Source organism: Ctenocephalides felis, unplaced genomic scaffold (genome assembly GCF_003426905.1).
Source record: "Ctenocephalides felis isolate EL2017-DRISC unplaced genomic scaffold, ASM342690v1 CF-g0.4_SCAFFOLD_01143, whole genome shotgun sequence".
Classification (NCBI taxonomy): Eukaryota; Metazoa; Arthropoda; class Insecta; order Siphonaptera; family Pulicidae; genus Ctenocephalides; species Ctenocephalides felis.
The window spans coordinates 1-17,691 of record NW_020537297.1 but is presented as its reverse complement, the minus strand read 5'-3'; the positions used below and the strand labels follow the sequence as shown (position 1 = coordinate 17,691).

General features: G+C 29.6%; 1 protein-coding gene across 1 annotated transcript; it reads left to right on the top strand.

The window, feature by feature from the left end:
- Window positions 1–1,576: 1,576 nt before the first annotated feature.
- Window positions 1,577–2,502, top strand: LOC113365595 (the record flags this gene model as incomplete). Its single annotated transcript, XM_026607111.1, has 2 exons — window positions 1,577–1,744; window positions 1,794–2,502. Coding segments are annotated over 2 exons (877 nt in total), but the record flags the coding sequence as incomplete, so codon positions are not given.
- Window positions 2,503–17,691: the final 15,189 nt, after the last annotated feature.

The window sequence follows — 17,691 nt, the reverse complement described above, 5'->3', positions numbered from 1 at the left end:
TGTCTTAATTATATAAATAATAATAATAGAAAATGAAGATATAAATAGTTGATTCAGTCTAAGGAAATTTGGAAAATTATCTAATCTAAAGATATAAATGTTGGATGCAATTTCAGTAACTATTAAGTATTACCATTATACTGGGAATTAACGAATTTAAAATTTTATTATTACTAGTAATATCTTGAAAATAAAATTATGTGAAATATGTTGTTCGGAAGTAATTGTAAACATTTATTATTATTATGCATCATAGTAATTATAACATTTATTCGCTGGTCGTTAATTATCACTTTTTTTAATTCGTTTTATTCTGCATCTGTTAGATAAAACAATAAGAGAGATAACATTATAATTTGATTATAATAAATACTTCCAGCGGAGAATGTATTAGGAGTATAATATAAAACAAAAACGAATATAGAATTCATATAAAAGTGAAGAAAAGAGAAATAATATAAAAGTTACTAAATGAGATCAGTGGGTAATTTTTGTTTAGCCTGGTGGGCTGGTTTTCCGAGTGCACTTGGCTGCCTAAACGTTTGGATGGACGTCGATTTTGCCTTTATAATTGGAAGTTAATATCATTTAATGGTAGTTAATTATCACTTAATAAATATCGTTTTTTTATTTCATATTTACAGATCAATAATATTTCGTTTATTTGATCTTATATCGCAATGCCTCTAATTTAGTTCGAGCCTCTGCATTTCCACCGTCGGCTGCCCGCGTTGCTTTTGCACAATGGCATGGCGGCGTCGCCGTCCGGGTCGGTCATAAAGTAATGATGTCAAGCTGGCCATAAATCACACATATGCGTACTCATCATCGTAGATATTGTCGCGTTTGTATATATCGTTCTGTCGGAACGTGCCTCAATAATTTATATCAATATATACAGATGTTGTACATGTGCGTGACTATGAATAATATCCCGCTTGCATACATTGCGTGCGCGCTAATAAATTGAATAGTACGCCTTGAACGCCATCGTGAAAACGAAAAACCCGTTTCTGATTATTTCGATGTGTGTGTTCACGCTCCACACTCACGTTCTGCGCGATGGGTGGAGCATGTTAAAGGCCGTCCTATTTCTCCATGGTACCTGTGGTACACTAATATGAGAGATTTTTATTTTATTTACGGAATAAAACAAGAAGCAAAGCGCAAAAGGCGAACGCGGTATGATTTTTATAGCAGTACGCTTTTTCTGCGTCAGACGTAACATTCATCGTAATTTTTAAGTGAGACTAAATTTATGAACCCTTAAACTGAAATAGCCTAAGAACATAATTTCATGAATCACATTTCTTGAGATCCACTTCTGAACAACTCATATTTTAGTATTCAATTCAAAGCAATGTAATAAACGAACTGAAATCTGTAAAGATAAAGAATGCGTAATATATATGATACATTATGATATTATAAATTGTTATAATATTCAATATGGCATATGATTTTGATATATTATATGTTATTCAAATTAGTTAATGTTATTTATTTTTTGTATTTCTATTTATAAAATACCAAACATTTGTGTTTTTATTTATCTAATATAATTTATTATTTGCAGGTTTGGTTTAAAAATCGTCGAGCGAAATGCAGGCAGCAACTCCAGCAACAACAAAGCAGTTCCATCAAATCATCATCTGGGAACACGAATTCATCATCAACGAGACACCAGTCACAAAACTCTCAAAATCCAATGGCCAATCTTCATCTTCCGCTCCATCAAAGACTGGTTCTAATAACATAACAACACAACAACACAACTAACTCTCCTCAAAAAGGACAGCAGCAGCAGCACGCAAACACTTCGTCGCCTGGTCTATACCGATTACCCCATCGACGAGTGTTAGTCCACCCGTAAATGTTATTTGTAAAAAGGAATCATCGACAGGGGGAGGTGGTCTGACACCACTTACATACGATCATCCGCATCATCATCATAACTCTCATAATAACAAACATCTGTTACCGACATTAGGCTACAACGAAAAAGACCCACAATCCCAACACCAGCAAGATCACACGGGGAACAATGGATCTTTGGCCTACAATCGACTAGCGGCTGGAAATTTGACGCCTCTTGGTTCTAACTCTAGCGTTATGACGACACCATCACCTCCTATGACGCCGACTGTGAATACAAATAGTTTACCTTACACGCCGAATCACGATTATAATTTCCATTGGCATTCTGGTGACTACATAAAGAATTACGGCCACCATGCGTCCAATTATCCGTCGGCCGGTACTAACGCCCAGAGCCCGTATTATGGCCAAATGGAGTATTTTAATGCTGTCAGTGGTGGCCAAAGTATGGGCCCGATGGGTTCCTACAACGCGGCCGTTCAACCTAGCGGTGGTTACGGTAGTGGTAATTTCGGCTTGAGTGGTGTTCCCAGTATGGGAGCCGCGCAAGGTTTCAGCCCATCGGGACTCGAATATATGGCGAGTACAGGTGCTACCGATAAATATGGTATGAATATGGTGTAGGACGAAATTGCCTTCCTGCTGAATCTCTGCCGCCGATTTAACAAGAATGAAGTGGCACCAAAATTTCGACTGAGTTTGGCACGATTTTTAAGAAGTTTTGTGATGAAACAAAAGTGATTATTGTCGGACTTATCACGACGGAACATTGACTAGCATTTTAAGTTTATATAATCGAAAAATGATTTAAAAATATGTATGGAAGTGATTGTTTCACTAACGTTTAGTGACGTTGTTAACGGGTGACACTACAAAAGTCTTAATTTATTTTGTAGAAAATGAAATATTGAATCGTTTTAGGACGATTAATATTTTTATTTATGTTATGATTTTTAAAAGATCTGAAAGATTTTATTATATTTCATATAATTATTTATTAAACTATACTTCATTCATTCGATTTGTATTATAGTCGCTTATGTCATGAAAAAAAGCATTATATTAAGGCCGTGCCACTTATAGTCTAAATGATCTCTAAAACCATGCAAATGATAAAAATAAATAAACTCTGGCCTAACTGTCACGTGCCAAAGTAGGACTATGCAATGAGATGCAGGGGCTTGAAATATATTAAATTTGATGCAATTAGTAAATAATTATAAATATTCTAATATTGTATAAATTCTCAAAAAATCTTAGTTTATATTGCGTGTATATAATAATGTATCTCAGTGTATTTGTAAATCAAATCCAGTTTCAATTTTTATATATTAATTTTGAAACGTTTGCCATATCAGTAATTATATTTGTTATAGGAAATAAAATTGTAAATAGCATATAGTAAAAATTTAGTAATATTCATATGAAAACACATATCTCTAAAGTTGCTGGTACAAATTAGTAATTTCTTGGATTTTATATTAAATTCTGTTTTACAGCTTGTAATCTTTGTATATTGAATTCAATTGTTACTTATTACTTTTTTTTTGTTTTGGTAAATTTACTGTTTAAAGCAATCTATCAAATGCTTGTAATATTTGAATTATAATTTATCCTATTATTAAACTCACAGTAACCATAAATAAAATTTTATTGCAAGACGAAATAATTCTTTAATTATTATAGGCATTTGATAATTTTAGATTAAAGTGAATTCTGCGCAAATAAATTGTACTTGAATTAATGTCATATGGAATGCGCAATGAATCTATGAAGTTGAAACTTAGGATTTTTGATAAAAAATATTAAAATTAGACACAAGAATACAGAATGTCAATTTTAATTGTGATGTGTACAAATTCAGAGAACTACTATCTCTTATCATTTCTAATCAGCTCGTTTCATATGAATATTAATCTGTAATAAGGAGTCCCCATGCATAATTGTTCATATCCCCTGTACATAGTACGTGAAACGATAAATGTAACAAACGATTTTAGAGTGGTTGATTGTCGCTGTTGTTTTACAAATACAGAAAATCAAATTTATTCTATTTGGATGCATTTGTATTTTGAAAAATGAAAATAAATTATGATATATTATAACATATTGTGTGTGTACACAATATGGAATATAACGATTATTGTAAATAAATATATCTGAAATATTAATAATGATATTGATAAAAATGTAAAAATTAATTGGTGTTATTATTTCAATAATGTTCTTACATTATGCATTGCTTGTTTTCAACACTTTTAGTCCGGTTCAGATTTATAAAATCTAGTTTTTTTTGGTACCATATTTATTGTTAGTTCAAAAACGTTCACAAATTCTTAGATTATCAACGTATGCACTTTTTTGAATTATTGATCTACATGCAATATCGATATTTTGCAAATTATATATTCAAATAAGAGTAAGTTCACAAAAAAACTTCATTATTGTATGCAGAAACAACCAAAGCCAAAATTTTAGCAGAGGGGCAAGTTTAAATGAACCTTACCAGAAATTCAATAGGTTTCAATGAAATTGAAATTTTTTTTGATACCTATATATATTTTTTTAAAAATACTTAAGTTAAGTATTCAATAACGATATTAATAAAACCAAGCATCTAAAATATAAACAAATTGAAATCTTAATTTCCTTCAACAGATGTCTACAGTAAATATTCTTACAATTAGTACATAAATCGCCTGGTGAATACAGTGAAAATAAATTTTAAAGTCATTTTTTAATTGTGCAGCTACTTTCTTCTGCTACTTTTAATTCAGCAAGTTACAGATAAACTTCAAAGTGATTATGTATGTAAGATTTAAATTGATAATAATTTTGATAAAAATGGATCAGTTTTTTTATGAAACATGTGTGTATTAACAAGCAACAGGTAACAAGTTTTCGGTATTAAAAAATTGAAGAAGTTGATGGATTTTTTCATATGTGAGATGTTAATATAACATATGTATAAGTGCCACTTTATCTCTGATTTATTTCTAAATTTATAAATAAGTTACTCGTAATCACTCATACACACACGCATACACACACACACACACACACACATATATATATATATATATATATATATATATATATACATGGTCTGTTCAAAAAGTACCCGGAATTACTAATAATTAAATTTCGCGGGTCTGGAGTGTCTGATTGTCAAAATTTTTTTTTTATTGTGTTGGTATACATACCAATAAAGTATGATGAAATTTTCAGCTATATTCACTGTTTACTTTGTCTGTGGTAGTCGCTAAGGTTCGACGTGTTTTTCTGAGCTCGGCGATTTTTACAATGGAAGAATTGAAAAAGTCAAAGAATTTGTATTAAATTTTGCGTAAAAAATGAAATAAAGTGTTGCAAAGTGCAAAAATTCACCAGATATGGCTCCGTGTGACTTTTTCCTATTCCCAAAGTTGAAGAGACCCATGAAAGGACGGCGGTTTTCCTCGATTGAAGAAAATCGCCGAGAGTGCTCAAGGACATATCAAAAAGTGAATATCAAGGGTGCTTCGAAAATTGGAAAAAACGCTGGCATAAGTGTATTATATCTGGGGGGGACTACTTTGAAGGGGACCACATTAATGTAGACGAATAAATAAATATTTTTTTGAAAAAACGAAAATTACGAAAACTTTTTGAACAGACCTCGTATATATATTTATATACTATATTACATATGTAGTATAGTTATATATACGACGTTTTTTCAATTATTTAACAGCTTCGAAATAAAATACATTTTTAATTATAATTATGCAGTTTCGAAAACAAAGTTCGTTTTATAATTCAGCTAAAAAGTAACAAAAGTAATAACAATACAATTACAACACTAAACGTTAAATAATCAAGTTCTATATACGAAATGTTAATTACTTGTGTTGACTAACTTTTTTTTCGTTTTTTTTGGTACTTTTATATGGCTGTCAAAACTTAATAAATTGCCATAAGCCAGACTTTTCTCTTAATTTGCTGATCATTTACAACCATCTTCCCCCGCTTTTTTCTTCATTGTGATTGTGACACATCTAGTGAAGTCTAAACCTATACATCAGTATACCTTTTACTCACATGTGATTTCCTAACCTAAAAATGTTAAATTATTAGTTTTAAAATGTGCGTTTGTTTGTTTTTTATTTAATTTGTGTAGTTTAGTTTTTTCTTTGGTCATAAAATTTGTTGTTTCATATGTTAAAAGTGACAACAAATTGTTGTCATATAAACATTAAAGACTTACTATATTTGAAAATTGTCTCATTTTGAGGTTATTATTGTCTAAAACACTTGATCAGTTTAGAGATCCGGTTATTGTCTAAAATACTTGAGCATTTAGAGTCAAAACTTTAGACAGTTCGTGACTACCAACTCATGTGATTTTTCAACATAAGAGACAAGTAACGTAACATAGCTATTTTATCCGAAATAGGTGCCTAATATTTGTTATCAGTGAAGACAGACAATACTTAGTTCTTAGTGACTCATCAGCCAAAGCAGTTCATGGCAATAACATATAACAAAGGAAAAGATTTATTGAGACTTAATAATTATATAATTAGCGAAAGTTAATGATTTTCTTTTATAAGAAAAGCTGCACTATGGTAAGTAACTATTTTATATATATATATATATATATATATATATATATATATATATATATATATACAATCCTATTAAAAATCTACGAGAAAAACTTAGTATGTATCATCAGAAATTATATTTTCCGTATTCAAAATATCTAACATTACATAAATACCGCCCTTGGAAACTAATGATTCTATCATGGATATTTAATCATTTTGTTGGTTTAGTATTACAATAGAAATCTACTTGAAAATTTGGTCACGTGTGTAGGGTGTTGCGACTGATGGTCTGATGAAAATGAATTTCATGGCTTCATCTTACTCGATTAGTAATGATGAACAGGGTAGACCAACGATTTTTAATTTAATTAAAATTTAAAATCCAAAGTAAAAGTAATGCAAAACTTTAAGATGAATATCAAATAGTTGGATAACAAAAGAAATAATCTTTGTAAATGTATTTACATGTTAATATTTGTAAATTTTCAATTTATTAAATTAGATAAAAAATAAAATATAAATTTTGAATTTCTCAGAAAAATATAAGTTCGAAATACCAAAAGTCTTTAATTTTATATATACAATTATTTGATAAAATACATTTCTTTTAAATTTATTTAGAAAATCGAGACGATTCGCGGGTTGATCATAATCAAATAATTTTAAATTTTCAATTATTGCTAACTAATGTGTAATATTAATATTTGAAACATAATGTGCGATTTATTCTATTGAGCAAATCATGCCGGAAGAGCAAACTAACTTTTCATTTTTAAACATAACACTAAGTTGGATTTTTTAAATTTTAATTTAATTTGATTTTTCATTATTTACAATATTCAATATTGCATCGTCGATTTCTCCTTAGTGATATTGTAAAGACCGAATTGTTTTCATCTTTACCTTACCATTTTAAAAGTATTGTCCAAAGAGCTGTAAAATGTGCAAAGAAATTACATATTTCTTTAACTATATTAAAAAAAAACTAATTATATTTGTATTTGTATCATTTTTGCATAGTTAATAATTAATTTAGAGTATGGGCAACACTAGTAAATTTTGCTTCCATTTTTCAAATTTGGTCCTTTTCTATACCCGAACCATGATGTATGTCTTCAACATTTAAAGTTCATCAGATGCAAAACATTTGCAACAAAAAACAAAAACTACAATTCAATTTCTCGGAATAAATGAGCCATTTTCTAAGCACTGACTCCCCATTTTCCATTTTCTCTATTATAATTGGTATCTATTTTTTAACAAAGTTTGTTTTTTTTCGATTCCACGTTAACTGTACTCAAATAGAACAGAGCAGAACAATAATTTACTAGTTTGTAGAGCAATTCATCGGTTAATTGTTTTTACTGATCTCACATTACAAACTAAATATGCTTTTTGTGTCACCGAATCCATAGTTAATTCAGATTGTTATTATAATCTATTAAGTATTCTTGATATTATATTTAAAAAAAATATTTATATAAATAATGTATTATAAATTTAATATCCGAATCACGTGTTGGCTTCCCTGTAAGGCGTTTGCCCGCTTGCATTCCATGGAAGGTAGAACCGGCCCTGTATGTATATATAATAATAATTTTCTATTTTCAAAAGTGGCCACGCGAACCTAAAGCTTGGCCACTGATGCTCGACTCGTGCACATACAAGCCGCAATACAAAATAGGTGGATAGTGTTACCGAAGCAGTACGTGTAGGCACGTGGTCGGCACGTGCCGGCTATTTTTGCTCTTTTTTGCTATTTTGCTGTATGCAGATTAATTGATATTTCTTTTGGGGTAAATGCTAGTCGAAATTCATGACGACTTTTACTACGCAATGAGATATTGACATAGACAAAAACAAGCTACGTAAGTTATTTTAAAATATACATTTTTTACTAGAATTCTATGGATAATTATGCCAATTTTATATACTGAAATGTTGATAAATTTAGGATTTACAGATTACAGATAAAATTTAATATTTATGAAACTTAAAAGTATCGGTTTTGTTTACTACATATACCTATATAAAATAAAAACATAAAATAATATATAAATACATAACCTACCTACCTAAAATAAAAACCTAAAATAAATAGATATACCTACATAAAATAAAAACTAAAAATATTGTATTTAATTCATTATAACAAACAATAGAAAGGATTCTTGCATAATTCTCATTGTTTTAAAGATGCCTTATGTTTATGTATAAGATTTTATACTTCTGAACTAAAAGCATCCTTTATTCAAATGTTATTTTTTATTTTTTCTATGTTTTGGGGATATGGAATGACCCCCGGGACCGTTAAAAGATTGTAATTGAAAAAAAGAGCACTCGCTAAAAGTAAATTATTGATTTACTAGAAATTTCTAGTGATAATACTTCAAGGTATATGTGTTTATAATTGTGTCTATTAAACAACATAAAGAAAGAGCAGTTATATCAGAGAAAGGTAAAAATTACTATGAGTAAAAAGTTAAATATAATTTACTTAAAAAAGAATGCTTTTAGTTCAAAAAGATAAAACTGTAACGTATATTCAGTAAAACTTTAGCAATGCAGTATATATATATATATATATATATATATATATATATATACAGTGGCGTAGGAACCGTGCCCACCCATGAATTTTTATTGAGCTATTTAATAAAATTGTCACAGAATTCTGTGAGCATGTCACGATTTTTTTAAAATGAATCGCATTACTTTATTTTGTCTTTAAAGCAGTAAAATGTTACATGCAGCTTGTCAATTTTTTTCTGAATATTGTAATAGCCCCGTCTAAAAAAACTCTTTGGAGAACTCTATATTTATGTGATCCGCATGGAGACATTTATTTATGTCGCCAAAACACATGTTACCAGTTACATATTTCGTAACAGGAAGCATTCTGATTAATTTGTCCTGGTCTCCTATAATAGCTCCATCCATTAATAATCTATTTCGTAATCCAACTCCCGAGTGGGTTTCATTCGAAAATAATGAAAATGCGATTCTGCTCCCAGGCCACGTGGCAGCGCACAACCGAGGCGAACTAATGTAACCGACATCGGCATGAGAGAAAATTCCATCGTTGGATATTTCGAAATTGTTTTGTTTTGTTCTGTTACGCTCGGATTCTTATCAATTTGTCGTTCTATATCTCCCTCTTGTAATACGATTCATGGAAAATGATTTCATTGGAAATAGCGAATAAGTAATTCGATGTGCGGCACGCGCACTGTTCTTGACTTCGGGTGCGATAACTCGTATTATTCTGCTACTTATCCAGGATACTACCAACATGGTTTGCATTTCGCAAAGAACTCGTATTTCTAATTATTCGACTTTTTAGTGAGATAATTACATATCAGTTCATATCATATTTTTATCAGATAACTCAGTGTAACAACGTATGTCGGGTCAGCTAGTATATATATACTAATTATTTTTAGAACTTACAACATACATAATTGTTACGGTCATAATTATGATTTTTTTTATCAAAGCATAACAAAATAATAAAATAAATTTATGCCCTGTTACGACAAACGTCTTTCCACAATCGTTGATGGCACCCATAAACACGTTTTGATAAAAAAATCATAATTATGACCGTAACAATTATGTATGTTGTAAGTTCTAAAAATAATTAGTATTTTTATACTAGCTGACCCGACATACGTTGTCCTATACTCACATTTACAATTCAAATTTTTTAAATATCCTATATTAATATTTATCGTTTAGATACAAATAACTGATAAGTAATGTTTTTTACAATATCAGATACAACTGCGATAAATTAAATGATGAGTATTAATTCTCACACTTGACTTTTTTTATTATATACTGTGAAAACCAAATCAGCCACATAACAACATATATCAAACAAACAAATATCGAAATATGTTCATTAAAATTGAATATAAGAAATTATACAGTATCTTTTTTAAAACGAATTTATTGTCAACAGATTAATATATATTAATGCCATTTTAGTTTATGGAATATTTTCAGTCATAACCTAATATCAATAAATACCATTTTTGTTTTTTGAAAAAGTACATTACCTTGGAATTGTCATTAGTTTATTTATAATTATAACTTAACTTATTGAATAATAAGTTAATATCCATATTATATAGTTATGTTATTTCACCTTCACTTTGATCGTGTTTAATTTAATTATCAGTAAACTTATTCAAAGTAAAAATATAGTGCAAATGTTGATAAAATTAGCATTCAAAACAACTTTACTAACTATTTGGCATATGCATTTCTTCGGCGTCGCGTAGCCATTTTAGATTAATAATTGCGCTTTACATAATAACACGCCACATTGTGTGCGTTAATTACGGACGCCATTTTATAATATGCAGTTTTCGCGAGGAACTTGATATGGAAATCATTATGCAAATTATACTTACTTTTTTTACTATACCATATACGATTTTCAAACTAAAATTAAATACCTAGCAAACAGCCAAAAAAATGATACAGCCAATAAATAATAAGAATAATAAATCCGTTTTATAAGTTTTATTTAATACAGTAAAGTAGGTAATCTAAATCTAACTTCGAGTAGCCATATCTTATAAACATTATCGAATCCTCGAACAATCGAAGATGGGATTTGAGATTATTACTTAAAATTAGATATCATTGGTTTTTGATGTTTTATTTTAATGAAAAAGTGTTAACATAAGTTATTTTTAGATTATATACATTAGTTATAGACCTTACCTTGTATCTAGCTTTGTATATAGCAATGTATTGGAATCAATTCACGAGTTGGTGTGTAATTGAGTCAGATTATTGACTTGCCTTCGAGCAGAGCATTTCAACATTTTAATGTTTTCCTTTATTTTCCAATTTTTTTTAACTATATTTTGACAATTCTAAAATAATCTAGTAATCCTGTTATCATTTGTAAAATACCTTCAAAATAAAAAATAAGCCGTTAGATCTGTTTGTCTCCTTATAGTTCCGCAATGATGAATAGCTAGGTATTTTCACTGAACATAATCAGATAGTTGTTTGTTAAATATTTATTACTAATTGATGCAGATATTACAAAATTATTATTAATTGATGGGGTTGGTCACAGTATGATTGTTAAAAATCAAATTGAACTTTTGTGCCCCGCCCTATCAAATATAAAACTATAAGCTTATGTTCTGATGTTATATAAGGCGGTTTTAGAGGTCTCCCGATTGAAGAGATCCTCTGCTAGAATAAATCTATAGCTGTCTGTATTGTTTTTACAATTGTAGGTCCTTTGGTCATTCTTACTGTGTCTTTTTGTTTGGATCATTTTGCTGATGATTTTCAATTCTGCGTTCGATTTTATTGTGGTAAGAACAACTGTGATTGGTCTCATTAGTTACATACCAACTACAAGATGCAGCTATCATCGCTCTTAATATTTTATTCTGGGTACGCCCTATAACTTCTAGTTTGATGTACTTGCAATTCTCCATGATTCTACTCCGTATACTAAATTGCCTGTTAAAAATTGATTCTTGTTACTTTTCCGTTAGGTATACCTTCGTAAGGCAAGGCACATTATAACTGTAGTGCAATAGACAGCAAACATGTTATAAATTGAGAATCTGAAAGATCGGCAAACTTACAAATAATTCAGCAAGTATACGGCAGTGCGTGCGTGGGAGTTCGGTTCAAAAAACCCACGCATGGTACCAATACGCAGGATGCATATATTCTTTCGTGTGGAGGTATACACGATGGCATATATCAATGCTTTATGTGAGTGTTGCTCGCAATCATGAAACTCGAACGATACAGGGTTGAAGATGAAAAATTGCAATCCTTCGCTTTCCAGAAGCGATGATAAAATAATTATCAATAGTCTAATACTAAGACCAGATGATAACGAATAACACTACTGAATTGCGTGGAAGGCTGATCGAGTATGCTAAGCGTCTTGTGACCATTGCTGAATAAATATCAGTAAATATTTGAAATATTTTTGGGCTTCTAGTCAGGAGTTCTTTTCAATACCCGCCTTGGACTATCTATCAGAATTGACATCGGTTTTCACTTAAAAATATTGATAGCAATATGTTTCCAAGTAAAAATTGCCCTTTCGCGTCATTGCTGCATCCAGTTAAAGCCATCAATATTAAAGTTGTTCTAATAATAAATTGATTAAAAAGAAATATGCCAATTGTTAAGATATCGTCTATAAAGACTTCATTAAAAAGTTATCACAACAACTTTATAGAATTGTTAAGTTTTAATTGCTGTTAAAATATATATAAAAATATTGTACATAGAGTATGAAGAGGGGGTTAATCGAAATAAAATGAATAATAATTCTATAAATTTGAAATGACCAATATGTAGGTAATGAGAATCCGTACTCCGTAGATAGAATGCTTTGTATTATATTGTTCCATGATGCCCCCCATTTTTTATCTTGATATTTGCTATTAATTAATTAATAATTATAATGTACGACTAATTACGCAATTAATCAATATCGTTAGCTCGGAGTTAATTTAATGATTAGAACACAGTTGTCAGGAAAACTAATTTATATATGCAATATGTGAAACTGTTTAATTTTTCATGAAAGATTATTTAGACCAACATAAAAATAATCGAAAAATAGTAAGCAATTGTTATTGACCCAGTGTTATTTACTATTATCACTATATATTTTCTGATCTATACTATCTTCAAATACATATATATTATCACTATATTATCATTTTCGCTTACTACTACTGATTTCTTCATTCTTCTTTTTCCTATAAATCTTCTTCAACTTTAATTTTGCTTTCAACTTAGGGTAGGGCGGCGCTAGTTGAGCAATTTTTTACTTAAACGGATGTAGCTCCTCAATGAGAAGTCTAAATAATTATACGGCTTAATGGATTTGCTATTTATCGCTTAACAAAAGTGTTGATACTATTTTTTGGTAATAAGTAAAATTTAAAAGCTACAGCTGTTCAAATGCAAAAAGTCAAGTATGCTCAATGTACCCCATAGGTGGGGCAAGTTGAGCACTAAGAAAGTATAATGAAATCATAGGTTCAATGTCGATTAGTGATGAAATAAAATAAGTTTTTAATAACCAGTTTTATATTTATAGTCTTTATTGACAGAAAAAACAAAACTTATAGTAATTTGCTTTGAATTATTAACGAAAAGCAGAATCAACAAAACAATATCGTATCTTTGGAATAATTTTACCATTATATTCAGTATTTTTGTTTAAAATCATTATTACTCATAGACTTAGCTTAAATTTTAAAAATAATAATTAATTTCTGGAAGTTAATGGTAATTGTCTTAGTGACAGAACAAGTTTAGCAACTATGCTCAACTAACCCCAACTCGGAATTTCGAAATAAAAGTAAGTTTATAAAAAAACCGTAAGTGTTATACCCAGAATTTCTGTGCATCTTAAAAGTACTATAATTATATGAAAGAATAACATTTACCTGATTAAAAATAAATAACATTTGACAAAACCAGACGAAAACTCGTGATGAATTACGTTTTTACTTTTTGGTATCAAAATAAACAAAACGGCCGTGAGCCTCAATTATTTGTCCAGCGGCCACTAGCGATCGCGGTATATTTATTTCTCCCAAACCTCTATCTTTCCGCCATATAATGCCTAAACGGACGGTGAATAGTTTTTGAGATATTTTGATTGCTCAACTTGCCCCTATGCTCAACTAGCCCCGCTCTACCCTACTTCCAATTTCATTCAAATTCAACTCAACATTTACTTATTTCTTCTATTTCTATGGAATTTCTAATCAACAATACAAATTCTATTTAACTTTAACTCAACAGTTCAAACTACACGCCAAGAATCATACAAAGTATCGCTAGCATGTGAGTCCGGCACGCTACTGACTGAGTTATTCTCGCCTATCATTCAAAAGGTAAATAGAAATATATACATTTCAAGGCTTCCGCTTATCAATTGATACAAAAAACGAGAAAAGTGAAACGAAATAAAATTCCACCTTGTTGCGTAAACCCTGTCGGCGATCCTGGCGTGCTCTTTCCGCAGATTCGCAGTGTGAGTGTTCGTATTTTCAGTCCGGCCATCTCTCGGCGGCCCCCATGGGCCCGTCGGGCGGGGTGAAGCACTCGTCGGGATTTTAAGCCGCTTATCTCTGTAGACCACCGGTGTTTCAGTCGGGGCTCGTTCTTGTTATAAGTACACTCGCCGCACAGAAAATTGCGCCAGGGCTCCCTTTCTGAACTCCTATAAGTGTACGTATCAGAGCGGTGGGCACATATAACTCACGGCAGTTGTATAAGTCGCATGATATACCTAAATATTAGTATATTTTTTGTACTATCCCCATGTCCCCATAGTGCGTGTCATGGTTCTTCAACAATTGATACAGTTATGTGGATTGCTAAATTTTATAACCGTGCGTTTTAATACGCAATAAAATGATTAAGACTACATATGCAAAATAAACATACATGATAACCATAAATATGCACATATTCTTAAGCACACACACACACACACATATATATATATATATATATATATATATTAGGGTGGTCCTTAATATGGACATTTTCGAATTTTCTTGCTCCCAAGGTCTTAAATGGTTCCAAATTGATAAAAAACAATTCTTTGAAAGTTTTAGCTCTTAATATTGTCTTTTAGATAGAGCGCAATTCAATCAAAGTTTTGTATGGAAATATATTTGTATATATATATATATATAATATATATATATATATATATATATATATATATATATGTATATATATTGTATACTTCGTACTATGTTGTGTACATGCATGTATATAGTATTTCAGATGATAGAAGATATAATGACTCAAGCGTTCACCCAATTATTGAGGAAAAATTTGATTAGATTTATATTCTTGGAAATAAATTAACTACTTTTGAAAATCATTTATTAATTATATCATTGTCATTTATTAAAAACAAACAAAATTAGAATGATAGAAACCTTAAAAATATATCTATACTTTTATACTTATTATCCCATGGAAGTGGAATTTACCTTTCTTGCAGGCTTTTATGCTAAGAATTTTTATTTAAAAAGATACTATATGAAAGTTTTACATTTTTGATAAGCTTATAAAATATTTTTCCGGAAGGATCTGTAAACAATAAATTGACCATATTTATTGTATATTATTTAAAAACATTCTTCTATACCACTAAATAATAAATAGCCCGCTATAAATTATCGAGATATTCGGAAGTCGGTGTTATAGTTAATGCCTGCAATAAATCTATTGTACTAAAGCAAAAGATCTTTTGTGATCCTTTGAATTGTTGAACCTGCCACACAGGGCGATGTGTGAGAACATGTCTACTCGGCCTTTACAGGTTAGTTCCGGAATCAATAAATAACCTCAAGGTAAAAGAATATTATTTTTCAATTTGAAACAGATTGGTTGCAGTTATTTTTGATGTGACAAATACTTCGATGCGGTTGCATGCATGTTGAGATATATGCGATTTTTTTTTGAAAAAGAAGAAAGAAGAAATATATGTGACAAACATGACAGTGTAGTGAAATCTATTATGGAATAAATTATAAAAAAATGTTTTTATTATTGTCTATATCAAAACTATTAATTCTACGCTATTACAAATATTTTTTTCATTATTATTATTTTATTTCGGCAACATATTGCTCGAAGCGCGGTCGAACCCAGGACCTCTGATTCTGGTCCAAGTCGTTCTAAGTACTTTCCTACGAGCAAAGCCCTAGACAAACTCAATTCTGAACAATAAAATACATTACGATGTGAGTATATTTCTTGCATATTATAAATAACACTTAACTTACTCTTTTTAACAAAATGTGGACTTATCATTGTTTTTTAACTAGCTCAGTATAAATTTTATAATCAGTACACTTCGTTATTGAAATAGTCAATTAATTGCTAAATGAAATTTATATGAAAGTTCCACTGCTAATTCTGTTATTTAAACAAATGAAAAATTATTTCTTACACAATATTTTTAATATAGAAAGAATCCACATGGCATTTTCCAGAATTCTTTTTTATTTTTGTAAATATTTTAGATAGGTTTTGAAAGTCTACATATAGCTTACAATAATAGAGAACTACAATATGGACTATTTGAGCACTGATACCATCGTACTGCTCACAAAATTAATTATACTCATTTTGTTTATGTTTTGATTAAAAAAAGTCATTGCTATTTATTGATTCTATTCTAATAGTAATATTGCTCATGCAACAAAATAAATATTTGTAATTATGTGAAATGTATTGATTCATGCGCAAATGTGCTTTCTTAAATTATTAGAGTATTATTATAAATTTAGAAGACAATATGATGGATATAAAAACACCTAATATGTTAGATGTTATAAATAAGTTTTTATAAATAAGTTCTTTTTACTATTAAGTTTTTATATTTGTTGTTATATTAAAAAAAATTACCTAGATTTTTGGAAATTTCCTTATATATTGCTACGGAACGCAAAATTTAATAAAAGATTTGAAGTTTTAAAACTTGATAAGAAATTATCTATAAGTGCCGATTTTGGAGCACGAAAGTACATTTTTCTCTATTTTCTGCAAACTGGAACTAAGGACTTCTTAGAAAAATCTAAATTTTACCTACTTCTACATCAAATATAATACAAGATGTAAAGTTGAGTTTATAGATTAAAACAATACTGATAAAATAAAAGTTACTTTTTATTGCGCATCACTTAATTTTAATCTTTATAAATATTAGTCAAGTTTTCATTCAAATTAGCCAAGCATTTAAAAAGCATTTAACAACCAAAGCACTTGTAGTTCCTGTTCATAGGTAAAAGATAATAATACTGCTATCTATTAACTTGATTTTATAAACAAAATAATACAAATCAACAGTATAAAACATTTTCAAAAACTACAACATCATTCAAACTATATAGTCACTCAGCTTCTTGAGACATCAACTTCAAGAAGACTGAAGAAGAAGCTGCCCGAAGATAATATGGAGGAACCTTAGAACTACCACAACCTTATATGAACAGAATAATTGAATCATTTATTGAAGTGATTCTCTGAATATGATTGTAATATTGATCCGATAAATTTATATGTGTGTTTGCAAGTGTGTGTGTATGTGTGTGAGTGAATGACATAAGCCAAATAGCTCATAGAATAGTCATGTATTCTGATTGCTATTGAAAATAAAAATTAAAAAAAAAAAAAAAAA